This window comes from Rhinolophus sinicus, linkage group LG04, assembly GCF_036562045.2.
Source record: "Rhinolophus sinicus isolate RSC01 linkage group LG04, ASM3656204v1, whole genome shotgun sequence".
Taxonomy (NCBI): domain Eukaryota; kingdom Metazoa; phylum Chordata; class Mammalia; order Chiroptera; family Rhinolophidae; genus Rhinolophus; species Rhinolophus sinicus.
Window position 1 is genome coordinate 161,679,547 of NC_133754.1, and position 14,280 is coordinate 161,693,826.

At 35.3% G+C, this 14,280-nt stretch overlaps 1 protein-coding gene across 2 annotated transcripts in view; it reads left to right on the forward strand.

Annotated features, from left to right (window-relative positions):
* Positions 1-14,280, forward strand: part of INVS (inversin) — a 117,553-nt gene that overhangs the window by 319 nt on the left and 102,954 nt on the right. For both annotated transcript variants that reach the window (XM_019729227.2, XM_019729229.2), the window contains exon 2: positions 2,638-2,767. In XM_019729227.2, the coding sequence (XP_019584786.2) occupies positions 2,662-2,767 (106 nt within the window). In that variant the 5' untranslated portion in view covers positions 2,638-2,661. The remainder of the gene's footprint in view (positions 1-2,637; positions 2,768-14,280) is intronic.

Sequence of the window (14,280 nt, forward strand, 5' to 3'; positions counted from 1 at the left end):
CCTGCTGCCTCTTCTTTCTGTGCTAATTACTGCATTATAAAGTCGGAGGCTTCTCAGGGTCTCAGTTGAATAAGTAAATGATTGTCCCTTATCCCTAATTGTGTCTGTGGGCTTGTGTAAGGAACAGCTATGGGATAGGATGCGAAAGCACGTTGTAAACTGAAAAGTTCATGTGTGAAGAGTGATTGCTCATAATACATGGATCACTCCCCACAAGATAATTACAAAATTCCTTAGCCAAGCAGTTGAGGCTCTTGACCTGGTCCCAGTTAGCTCTCCAGCCTCATCTACAAATACCCAGCCAGGTTTACGTGCCCCAAATGGTAGCCAAACAATCACTAAGTCCCCAGGAGGCATTCTGCTTTTTGTGGTTCTCCCTATGCTTTGCCTTTGCTCCAGCTCTCCTGCCGCCTGGAATGGCCTTGTAACCCCTTTTCTATCTGGAATTCCATCTCAAATGTCACACTCTCTGAGAACTTCCCAAGCTGCCACCCTTTAGTCCTAATCAGATTTACTATTCCTTTGGTAGTGACTACAGCACCACTAGTTTTGTACAGTTACAATTATTAGAGCATTTATTACACTAGCTTGTTTTATAATTAGTAATGATAATGATACCTTTGCATTTTATAGCATTTTATAATTGACTGGTTTTGATTTTCATCTATAAATATTATTTACAAAAAAACAATAGCTAAAAAAATACATTTGAGCTGGAAAAAAAAAGACCTTAGAGCATCACTTTCCCAGGGTGACAAAATTAGACAGTGGCAAAGCCACTACTTTTAGTTAGTTTTCCTGTTTCCCAATCCAGTGGGCTGCTCTGTATACCACACACCTGCCTCTCTGACAGAGGAGATAGAGATGAGGAATTTAAAAAGAGCCGATACTCATGAGTATGAACTTATTACTCCAAGAAATTAAATTTTGATCCTGCTTACCCTCTGGACTTAGTACTCAGCCTATAACTTTTCATTCAACAAATATTTACTGAACACTAACTATATATATGCCTGTTGGTGAAACATATATAACTATAACTGAGATCTAATTTTTAGTGTATTTACAAAGAGTATCAAGAGTTTGGGGGTATTTCTTGTGTGTGTGATTCTGATGGGCCTAAAACTCTGATCACTTAAAATCTAAAATGACATGTATTAGAGTTTAGAACAGTGCCTAGCACCTAGCTGATACTCAACTTGTTGAATGAATCAACATTGTCTACCTTTTCCATTTTCATCTTTTACAGAAAATCAGAGGTGAGTTAGCCTAAGGGCATGCTGCTTGTTATTAACCAGGCCTAGAGCCCAAGTTCAATTACTCTATGGTGTTTCCACCTCCATCCCTCTTTTATATCTTCTTTCAAGTCACTTTAATATAATCCTGCATATGACAGTGGTTTTTTGTGACATGACAGTAACGCTAAGAATGACGGCAGTGTCTCTCAATGTCCATAAAAAATAAAGATGTGAAGAGCTGACCTTGACCAAAATGAAAACACTTTCCCTCTAAGGCAGAATTTGAACCTAAAATCCTTGTCAATGACAACACAAGTACTAGCTCATCAATAGTGATAAGTTTGTCTTACAAAACTTTCAGATTCTCGGGAGTCACAGAAAGTGGAGTGACTCTTTTTGGTAAAATAAGAAGAGGGCCTAACTACCTTATGACAGCTATTAAGTGTAGCTGGTTAATAGCTGCTCTCTTTAGATAAGTATGCATGCTCTAGTGTACCGTGATCCCCATGATTCCCTGTGTTTCTTACAGTTTTTAACCTCCGTGGTTCTTGCAGACATTCAACTTTGAAACTTTGATCTAACATCTTGTGTTTAGGAAAGAAGTTTAAGATCACTGATGCAAACTACCCCTCTTTCCATCAGGTGCTTGAATTCTTGCTGCACTTCTGACATAATCCAGCCTCTGCTTACATACTCTTATGATAGAGAATTCACTATTTTCCTATGCAGAAAATGCATTTCTAGGCGGTTCTAGCAAACCACATCTATCTGACTACCAGTCAGAACAAAATTTTCCTTAATGAAATATGGTTAATCCTAAGGGTATGGTGTTCCAAGTAAGATCCTAAGGTCAAGATCTCAAGCTAGGTTTGTATCCCTGGTGGACATAGGAAAGGAGAGAACAAATAAAAATTCCTCCTTTTGTCTGCATGAAAGAAAGAACTAGGTACTTTTTAATTTAGCACTTAAACCTAGTTAATTCTGACCTAACAATTAAGGTCACATCATACCTAGTTGGTGGCTTGGCTGTCACCTTTATTCTCAGTACCAATTCTAATTTTTAGTGTTATGTGGAATCAAATTACCTGTATTATTAGAAATAACTTAGAAATCAATGTGGTTTCTGGGCCCTGTGCCTAATGTTAAATATTGAGCCTCCTCCCTTTTTTTATTCCCTCAGATAGCTCCTGACAAAGGTCTTAGAAGCATCTAAAATCTCTTATTTTACGGATGAGCAACTTGTACAACTTGTACAGATGGCAATCCTAGGATGGCAGATTTTTTGAATTCTAGTCACGTATTCTAGTAAACCACATTTATAATAGACCTACTTAGAACTGATGAGACAGCTTTCAGAAATGATTCCTGCATATGCTCATTGTTTCCATCATCGTTTCAGGTTGGTCCCGTTGTTGAGAAGACTATGAACAGGTCAGAGAACTTGTTCTTTACTGGCTCCTCATTAGCATCCCAAGTTCATGCTGCTGCTATTAATGGAGATAAGAGTGCTCTTCACAGGCTCATCATAGGTAAGCAGTCCCTGTAAATACCGAAGCTTTAAAAATAACTCTTTGTCCTAAGGAAGTTTGCTAATCTTAATTTTAATTCGCACTGTACTTACACATTTTAATAAAAATACATTATTATTTACATTTTGTTCCAGAACTTGAACAAGAAAGAAATTAAGTCCTGAAACTTAAAAATATGGATTAGGATTAGGTGAAAAGTACTTGAGAAATATCGGCGTATTTGGTATTGAATCTGGATATGTACTCTAAGGTGCGAAGAGAATTCATCTTTGTGATAACAAAGATCTAGAATGAGATAGTAGATAATGATCTTTAACATTTAATATATACCAAAAATACTAAAGTTTACAAATATTTTTAAATGTTAATGATTGAAAATTGATTCAGTATCCTCTCTATCATTGATTCAACTGATTGAAATTGATTCAGTGTTCTACCTATCATATGTATAGAGATATAGAAGTTCTAGAAAGAGAGAACAAGGTGCATGGGAGAGAGACAGTATTCCGGGACACGATGGATAAGAATTTTCCAGAGTTGTAAAACCCACAAGTCATTAGTCCCAAAGAAAAATAAGTAAAATAAAAATGTATGTTATTTGTGACCATTTTACACACCAGTGTCTGGTTACATCATGATTGACAACTTGGGCTTTAAAATAAAGTCCATAATACTTGAACTTTCATATTTGTTCCTTCAGAATTTGTTTTTACCCTTACCTTTCCTGTGTCTCCAAGAACTTTTATCCATGCACCCTAACCTCTGGCTAGGCTTTCTGTTCCCCAATATGCCATGCATTTTTCTTACTTTTCCTTATACATCTGTTACCTCTCCTCTTTTCTACCCTTTTCCCACTTACCCTCTTCTCTACTAAACGAACTCCTACTTCTCTTTTTAAAATATATTTTGTAAGATTTTTATTAAAATATAGCTAACATACAATATTATATTAGTTTCAAGTATTCGCCATAGTTACTCAACATTTCTACACCTAAAGAAATGATCACCATGATAAGTCTAGCACCCATCTGACACCATACCATGCTAGCACGATATTCTTGACTACATTCCCTATGCTGTACAAAAACATACTTTCTTATTTTGAAATAAGGTATAGAGAAGTACATACAACTTACATGTACAGGTTAACAAAGAAACATAAAGCAAGCAAACATCCATGTAAGCCCCACTAAGTCGAGAGACAGGATATCGTTTCCCCTGAAGCCCCTTAGATGTCCTTCCCTGCCCCTTGGAATAATTTGCTATCTTGACTTTGATAGTAATAATTACATTATAGTTTTACCACCGAGGTATAGGTCTTAAACACTATAGTTTCACTCTGCTTTTTGAACTTTTTTTGCTAAACGTTCCATGTTTACTAGGACTGAAAATTGTGTATACAGTTTTGTCATTTTCCCACTCAAAACTCTTTAATTGCTTCCCATTATATTTGGAATAAAATTTAATTTAAAAGTGTACCTATACCTTTTCCCCTCTCTAATCTCACCTTTCACCACTCTCTTCCTAGAAAAACTTGCTGTCTTTCAGTTTCTCAAACTTGCCAACCCCTTTTCCATCTCAGGGCTTTTGCCTGGAATTCCGTTCTCTCCGTTCTCTAACTCTTACTCAACCTTCAAATCTCAGTATTCAGGTCACTTCTTCAAAGAGTCCTGCTCTAACCATCCAATCTCAGTGAAATTTGTTCTTTGTGTTCTCTCTTGGAACTCTGTCGTTTCCTGTCATAGAACTTGTCTCAAATTCTAACTGTGTGTTTTTATATGTATGACTATTTTCATGTGTCTCTTCTGTAGGCTAGTAGCCTCCATGAGTATAGACTGTCTGTTTAATTCATCACTATATTCACAAGATCCAGCACAGTACTTGGCACATGGTAGGCACATGATAAATATTTGTTAAGGGAATGAATAAATATTGGAATCATTTTGAGTATCTTCCCTTCTAAGAAGTCTATAATCACCTTGAAGGCCAGAATTAAATGTGAATTGAATTGACTTGAATTGAATTGAGAGGCAGGTTAGGACTAAATTCCAATGGAAAAAAAATTTTTTTAAGCCAGAATACCTAAGAGAAAATATCTTATAAAATGGATTCTTTATTATTTTAATGAAAAATATAACCTTTGAAGGAAACAGAACGTGAAGCGTGCTATAAATTAAAAATACTTACACATGCTCAGTCATACAAATTAACTAATGTGTTACATAATAAAACTTGAAATATTCCTATAATTTTTATATTCCCCAAGGAAAAAAATCCTTAAAAACAGAAAATTGATGATGTGAAACCAATATAAAACTGATAAATTTATTTATAAATTGGTTCCCTATTCTGTCATCTTGTCTCATTGCTTATTTTGAGCTATAACATTGCTCATTTTGTAAGAATTCTGCCATTATGTCTTTGGTGCAAAAACAGTAATACCTTTGCTTTGTGGTATTTCCCAAAATTTGTATATTCCTACTAAAATAATAACTGTTTCATCTTACATTTCAATATATATTATATATTCTTTTATGTAGCACGTTTCTCTTTTCTAAACTAGTAACATAGTACTACAGATGAATTATGTTTTTCTTGAATCTTTGCTCACCAAATGCTCAGTGAATTCATTCACTTTAGCATTTTCTATTTTCCCTTCTCTGTTTCCATGGAGAAGTATGTCAGTGATGTGTTTGACTCCATGGAAACAGATGAGCATCTCTTTCTACATACACAACTAATTATATCGAACACTTTCTGTGCTGCCCATTGTCCTGGAGGAGGATTGAAGAGGCTTTCCCTGAGTGAGACATCATCTTAGTAACAATTTTTAGTCTTTAACCTAATACAGTGGACTAATGTTTTAACATAACTTATTACATCCTAGATTCATATGAACTAGGGCTTAGTCCTGGGACCTAAAAGTAAAAACATGCATAGTAAAATCCTTATATGCTGTGGTTTATCATTAATAGATAGGTAGCTTTTTCTCTTAACATCAAACTCAGATAATTTGAATGAATACCAGCGCTATATTTGATAATAGAATTTAGTAGATTCATTTTAATCCTATATAATATAGTGTAGTAGAAAGAATATGGATTTTTAAAGTCAGGTAAACCTAAGTTGTGAGTTCTGGCTTTGTCATTTATTAGCTGTACTACCTTGACTAAGCCTCTTAATCTTTTTGAGCCTCAGTTTCCTCATCTGCATGCTATAGATTGTAATACTCTGCCTATGTGAGAATTAAATGAGATAATGACTATGAAACATCTAGGGCATCTATCGTTAATATTACTGTATTGTATATTTGAAAGTTGCTAAGAGTAAACCTTAAAAGTTCTCATCACAAAAACAGTTGTAATGATGAGTGGTGGTGGATGTTAACTAGATTTACTGTGATCATTTCACAGTATATACAAATATCAAATCATTATATGGTACACCTGAAAGTAATATAATGTTACATGCCAATTATATCTCAAAAAAAATCTATCAGGTTGGTGCAAAAGTAATTGCAGTTTAAAAGGTTAAAAATGATTGCAAAAACCGCGATTACTTTTGCACCAACCTAATACCATCACACCTGACATAGTAGACAATAACTAGAACCTTGTTACTATTATTGTTGTATCAGGTTGGACTTCCAATAAAATAATCAAGTGTTACATAGTTTCAGAGATGTCTCGAATTGAAAAAGCTCTAAATACAACAAAGAATAATACTATTTTCTTTGTGAAAACCAAACTAAATCATTTGTAAATATGCACAGTGTAATGTTTGATATTGTCATTACTGCTAATAGTGTTTGGGATTATTGGCAGTGGTTAAGTGACCAGGCCGCACCATGCTGATTCCACCACAACTTTTGTTGCCCTGTGCATGTTCTGAGCAAGTATAAGTCTTCCCGTATCATTTTCTCTCCTTGTTTATGACATCTCCCGAACACAGTAGTTAGGTATGCAAGGAGCCTCGTAAGTAGTAAGTAGTGGTATTATTTCAGGATATTTCTTCCTTTACCTCAACCCTGACCTTAAATGTCAGGGTCACTAAATGTTTTATAAATGCTTCCTTACATACATAGGTGTATATCAATATACTTACGTATGTATGCATCCATACTACTAATAGTAATAAAATTATCCAACATTTATAAATTTGTCATACGTGCCAGGCACTGTATTAAGTGTTTTGCATCTCATTAATTCATTTAATAGTGAAACACTACAGAGTTTGGGTACTATTATTCTCATTTCCTATGGGAGGAAACTGAGGCATAGAGATTAAGTAACTTTTCTAATAACTAGAAGAAAATTGAAGCCTGGAAGTCTGATTCCAAAGCCCATGCTTTTAAATACTAAACTATGGGGCTGTTTTTTGCGTACACAAGCACCTTCGTATGTGAATCAGAGAGAAAGAGAGAGATAAGGAAACTGGTTAGGTCTTAACCTTGACTGATGAACTTAATGGTTATCTAAATTAGATTTTTCTTAACTTTTTTTGTGCTACAAGCCCTTTTGGCAATTTGGAACCCTTCTCAGAAATATGTTTTTAAGAGCTTAAATATAATGTATAGGAATCCAAAGAAAATCAGCTATATTGAAATATAGTTATCAAAGTATTTGAGAGTCAAACTCAATCTTTTGATTACGAATCCTGTGTTCTTTTTCATTGTTCTCATGTTGCCTTTAAACAATAAGCAAATATTTTTTTAAATGACCAAAACTGTGACAATGCAAAAGATGTGACATAAGTAGATGAAAGCAGGTGAAATGCATCTTTGATGTCACACGAAGGTAACATTGCAGAACAAGCAAATAAGATGTCAGTAGAGAATGATGGATTTACTTGTGTTGGAGAGTGTGATGCCAGAGCTATTGTGTAGTCTGGCACAATTGTCACTAGGAGTGACAGTCGTTTCCTATAACTGCTGGAGTTGGAGCTCTGATTTCCCCACATACCAGTCCATTAACCAAACAGACTCTTCTGGTTCAGCAAACCTTAAAATAACTGCATGCAGTAGAGCAGCGGCTTTCCAGTGAGGGTCCAGCTCAGCTTTCTGAGCTATGTTCAGACTGAGCGCATGCAGGATGCCAGCCCCAGCTAGGCAAGCACCAATTGGTCAGGGATTAGAGGCTCTCTCTACAGTTGCCAGAATAATTAAAACAACACACGAGCCAGCTGCTTTCTAGATTAGCTGTTCCTGACAGCAATGCAAATTTAAGTGCACTGTCACCCAGTGAATATTAGTGTACATTATAAGCCCTACATTTGTACATGTTGCAGTTACCAAACACTTCCAAAAAATAAATCATTTCACTGGAACATCAAAATATGCTGTTGTGTAGGCTGGACAGGTATTGGCTGAATCTTAGAATTGAAGAAACTAAGGAAGAGGATAGAGTAGGTAGATAGAGTAGGCACCAGCCTCAGTTAGCCAGGAAGCTCCGAACCTGACAGGACCTTCATTACTCAGAAACTAGCCATAAAGCCACTGTCCCCCTAGAGCAACTCCAAACAGGACCCAAGTGAGGCTGAATGCTGCTATTGCACGAATAGGGGATACATGCCTTCAGGTTCCTCAAATACACAAATTTTACCTTATAGGCACAACATATTGAGTGGCAGGAACATACAATTCAATCTTCTCTGTTGGGAAGTATAACTACCAGTTACATAAGAAACCAAGTATATCAGGTATTGAGGAGAAGGTTGAAGTTTCCCTGTATCTTATAGCAGACTTGGGAAGAGCATAGCATTTGGCCTAAAGCTCTGTGTCCTCGATGTGGAGTTACCTATTAGCCCCTGGTGCTGCGTTCACGTTGGCCCTGAGAAGTCTAATCAGTTAGCATTAGCCCAGTATGTGATGATTGCCTCCGTTTCTCAGCATTTGTTCTTGTGACCACAGTTCCTAAATCCTCTCCCTTATTAAAGCTTCTGAGGAGGAGGAATCACACTCTAGGGGGAAATTAGAATATGAATTACCATCTTCTTGCTAATACTAGGTACTACTGTCTGTTTAACACTAACAAATAAGATGCTAGTAGAGAGAGCTGTTTAATCACAAAAGACAACTAGAGACAAGCCTTATTATGGCATATGTATTCTCTGAAAGTATCATTTTGACTCCAGAAGGGCTCAAACGATAAAAAGAACATTCTCTACCTATAATACGTTTTGGTTCTGTAAAGGAGTTTGGGTTTAAATCAGTCCTTATCTGTAAGTGCAGCGATAGAATCTCTGGAACCTTCTGGATTAGATATTGGAGGCCCTTATGGAGAGAATAGTACCTACCTCTGCTTTACCACTCAGAAGACTTGTGCACAGGGGCTTTCGTTATCACATATGTTGCATCAAATGCAAAACTTGCCTCCATCTTCAAAACCAAGATTTTGAAAAGGAACACCTGCTTCATCCAGGAGGTGTACACAATCTGAATATATTTGTAAGGCTCTTTTAAATTTCAAGAGCAATGACCTTTCTTGCCTTATTACCAGATTACGTGGAAACATGGATTAGCAAAGTGAGTTATCTGAACAGCTGTAAAGTACTTCTGGGTCCCAGTATATCCAAGATTTAAATATAAATTAAAATATGTAGAACTAAAAAGGTAGCTTAGTTTCAGGCACTAAACAACTCAGACAGAAGTGCAACACCTTCTCTTTCTTTATCTAAAATTTCCATTTCCCCAAAGAAAATATTTGGCCAGTATTTTTCCCCCACGAGCAGAGTTCATGCTAAAACACCTAAAAAGTAACTGGCTTCTCTCATGCTCAACTCATATACGATTACCCTCAGCTAGTATATGAGCACCTGATCATTACGTGTGGTGAAAGTAGCAAAATGTTTTCACTTAAAGCGCATGGCAGAAGCCATGGTATCTTTTGTTATTCTTCTTGTTAAGTAAAATTTATTGAGGTATAAATACAGTAAATACTGTAAACTTCTCCCTTGTTGTGTACAGTTATTTAATTTTAACAAATATATAGTTATGTAGTAACACCACAACAAGGTATATAGAACAGTTCCATCGCACCCCAGAATTCCCATGTCCCCTTATAACCAGTCCCTCCCACATCTCAGCCCCTGGTAACCACGCTGTTTTCTGTCCCTATAGTTTAAGCTTTTACAGAATGCCATGTAAGTGAATCATACAACGTATACTCTCGGAGACTGTGTTCTTTACTTAGCATTACGCATTTGAGATTCCCCTCCCCTCCCCGTTGTTGAGTGGGTCTGTTGTTCATTTCTTTTTATTGCTGAGCAGTCTTCCATTGTGTGGATGTACTACGGTTTCTTTTGTCCTTCTCCAGTTCAGGGACAAGTGAGATGTTTCCAATTTTTAGTAATTATAAATGGAACTTCCATAAACATCTACATACAGGTTTTTATATCTTGAAATCTAAAGATAAAGGAAATAGAACATAAGTTATCATGAACATAAGTTTTCATGCTTCTATTTCCTCTGAGTAAACACCTAGAAGAGAGATTACTGGGCCATGTAGTAAGTGTATATTTAACTTAATAAGAAACTGACCGTTTTCCATTTTGTATTCCTACCAATTATATCTGAGAGTTCTAGTTGTTGTACATCCTCACCAGTATTTGGTAATGTCAGATTTGTTTTTGGTTTTGTTGTGTTAGCCATTCTCACAGATGAGTGGTTAGAATTTGCATTTCCCTGTGTATTAATGATGTGACCATTTTTTCATATGCCTATTTGGTTAAATGTTTATTCAGACCTTTGCCCATCTTAATTTCATCATCTGTCTTTTTATTATTCACTTGTAAAAATTCTTTATTCTGGATAGAAGGCTTTTCAGATACACGTTTTGCAAATATTTAAATTTGTGGTTTGTCTTTTTGTTTTCTTAACAGTCTTTCAAACAGAGTTTTTAATTTGGATGAAATCCAACTTATCAGTCTTTAATGGATTGTTCTTTGTTATCATATCTAAGAAATCTTTGTCTAAACCAAGGTCACAGAGACTTTCACCTTTGTTTGCTTCTAAAACTTTTATGTAGTTTTAGGTTTTACATTTAAATTTGTGATTTATTTTGAGATAATTTTTGTTACGGTGAAAAGTATAGGTTGAGTTTTGGGTTTGTTTGGTTTTTGTTTTTACACGTGGATTCTAAAATTTCCAGCACCGTTTGTTTAAAAGACTATCCATTGGTTTGCTTTTGCACCTTTGTCAAAAATCAATTGATCGTATGTATGAGTCTATTTCTGTACTCATGATTCTGTTTTATTAACCTATGTATTTTTTTGCCATTTCACTTAAATTGTGAATTTATGGGCATAAAATTGTTTATTGTTTGTTGTTTATAATATTCCCTTATTTTCCTTATAATATCTGCGGGCTCTGTAGTGATGTCCCCACTTTCATTCCTGATATTGGAAATTTCAATATGCTTGTTTTTAATGATCAATCTGATCAGAGATTTACCAATTTTATTGCTATTGTCTAAGAACCAACTTTTAGCTTCATTGATCTTTTTCTAGTGTTTTTCTGATTTTAATTTCATTTGATCTCTGCTCTTACCTTTATTATATACTTATTCTGCTTGTTTAGGGTTAAGTTAGCTCAGCTTTTTTTAGTGAGCTAAGGTAGAAGCATAGATCATTGACTTAAAACTATTGTTCTAGTCTAATATAAGTATTCAATGCTGTATATTTCTTTCTAAGCCCCCCTCATGTGTAGGGTAGAAACAGTATTTTTATTTTCACTCATTTAATTATGTTTTTTTAAGTTCCCTTGGGACTTTCTCTTTAACCCCTGGATTATCTATGTGTTAATTCCCAAATACTCAATGATTTCCCATTATCTTTCTGTTATTGATTCTAGTTATAATACATTACTGTCAGAGAACATACATTGTGTGATTTACTTCTTTAAATCTGTTAACATTTGTTTTATGAACCAATATATGGTCTATTTTGGTGAATGCCCCATGGGTGTTTTAAAAGACTGTATATCTGGCTGGTGCTGTGTGACATGTTCAATAAATATTAGTTATATTCTGCTGCTTTATGGTATTATTCAGTTCTTCTTTATGCTTGCGGATTTTCATTTTAGTGGCTCAAGCAATTATTGAGAGAGGTGTCTTGAAGTTACTAACTATAAATGTGAATTTTTCAAGTGTTTTTTTTACAATTCTATCAGCTTTTGTTGTGTGTATTTTGTAGCTATGTGGTTTGGTACATACACATTTAAGATTGTGAATTGACCCTTTTATCATTATATGTTTTTATTTGTTCCTGGTAATTGTTTTTGCTCTGAACTCTACTTTATCAAATATTAATATAATCACTTCAGCTTTCTTTTGTTTAGTGTTTACATGGTGTGTCTGTGCTCATTCTTTTACTCTTAACCTACTTATATTGTTATATTTCAAGTGAGTTTCTTATGAATAGCATATAGTTGGATCCTCTTTTTTTATCCATCTCTATCTTTTTACTGATGTGTTGATACCATTTACCTTAATGTAATTATTAATGTTAGGATTTAAGATTTCCAATTTGTTATATGTTTACTGTTTGTTCTCTCTGTTTTTATTCCTCTTTTGTCCCTTCCCCATCTTCTTCTGCATTTCTTGAATGTCTTAGTAGTCCATTTTAATTTATATGCAGTGAGGCTCTTTGTAACCACTTTATTGAGATTCACCATACATATATACCATATAATTCACCAATTTAAAGTGTACAATTCAGTGTTTTTTGTATTTTCACAGAGTTGTAAAAACATCCACAATTGATTTTAGAACAATTTCATTACTCCCCAAAGAAACCCTAGACCCTTTAGCTATGACCCGTCAAATACTGTTTCGCCTCCCCCTTTCCCCTCAGCCCTAGGCAAGTATTAAATGTAGAATTCTGGGTTGACAGCTCTCCCCATCACCTAACACTTGAAAAATATTGTCATTCCCTTCTGTCTCTATAGTTTCTCATGAGAAATATACTATAATTTGAATTGCGGTTCCCCTATAAATAATGTATTGTTTCTCTCTGGCTGCTTTCAGGATTTTTTCCTTTATCTCTAGTTTTCAAAAATTTGATTATGACTGACTCAGCATGAATTTCTTTGGTTTATTCTGTTTGAGCTTTACTCAGCTTCTTAAATCTGTAGATTTGTGTCTTTGACCAAATTTGGGCAATATCCAGTCATTATCCCTTCAAATATATTTTCAGCCCTTCATTCTTTTCCTCTCTTTCTGTGATGATATGAATGGTAGATACATTCTTGTTGTGCCACAGAACCCTGCGACTATTGATTATTTTTGTTTCTATATTTTCTGTAAGTTGTTCAGAACGGATAATTTCTATTGGTCTATATAAAGTTCAGCGATTCTGTCCTCTGTCATCTTCATTCTGCTATTGAGCCTTTTGAATGAGGTTTTTATTTTGGTTACTTCATTTGGTTATTTACTTATTTATTAAATGTTTATTAGTCTAAAATTTTCATTTGGTTCATTTTTATGGTTTCTCTTTCTTTGCTGAGACTTTGTCTTTTTCCATTTGTTTCAAGAGTATTCATAGTTGCTTGTTGGATAATTTTTATCATAGTTGCTTTAAAATTCTTGTCAAATAATTCTAATATCTGTATATTCCTGATGTTGGTGCCTGTTGATTGTCTTTTCTTGGTTAAGTAAATATTTTCCTGGTTCTTGATTTATCTAGTAATTTTGGATTATATCTTGGGTATTTTGTGTATTATCTTATGAGACTCTGGATCCTATTTAAATCTATTTTAGTAGACTGACAATCTATTTAGGTTTTGAATGAACATTTCTTTCCAGTTTTGTGAACTGTGGTTCATGTGTCAAGTTATTTTTCTAAGCACTTGTAAGGCTCTTCCGGTCTGCTCCATTTCTGTGATACCCAGGCCAATTTAGAACCTGGGCAATATTCCACCCAGAGTTCAAGTCTCAGAGAGTTTGCTATTTTGATTCTGATCAGTTTCACACATGAGCTGCTCAGAGTTGTCTACAACTTCATGTGTCTATTTAAGGAACTGCTTTCTCCAGCTTCTGCCTCTCCATAGTACTCCCCCATTCTCTACTTGGAAGGGGTAAGATACCACCTCATTGCTATTCTTTGCTTAATTCAAGGCCCCATGGTTCACAGGGCTCCTCCCTACATTCTCTGCAGAATCCAGCAGGGAGGAAAGGAGTTGCAGTCTCTTTTGTTATATGTGCTTTGGGTAGAGCCGGTATAGTCAAAATAGTTCATACCTGCAGGGCTACCCTCTTGCCAATCTTTTGACTAGAAAGAGTAGGCTTCTTGTAGAATTTTGTGTCTATGCCCATTGGTGTTTCTGGTGTGCTACTTTAGCACCAAGGCTGACTACGGTATATCTGGGAGGCAATAAACCTTCAGGGAACTCACCATCAGGTTGTTCCTGAAGTTTCATAGTTCCCTAGCCAGTATGCCTAGTTTTCTTGACCTTTCGTATATTTTGTCTGGAGTGTTTAGTTGTAATTATCAGGAGAATCAGGAAAATATGCACTTGC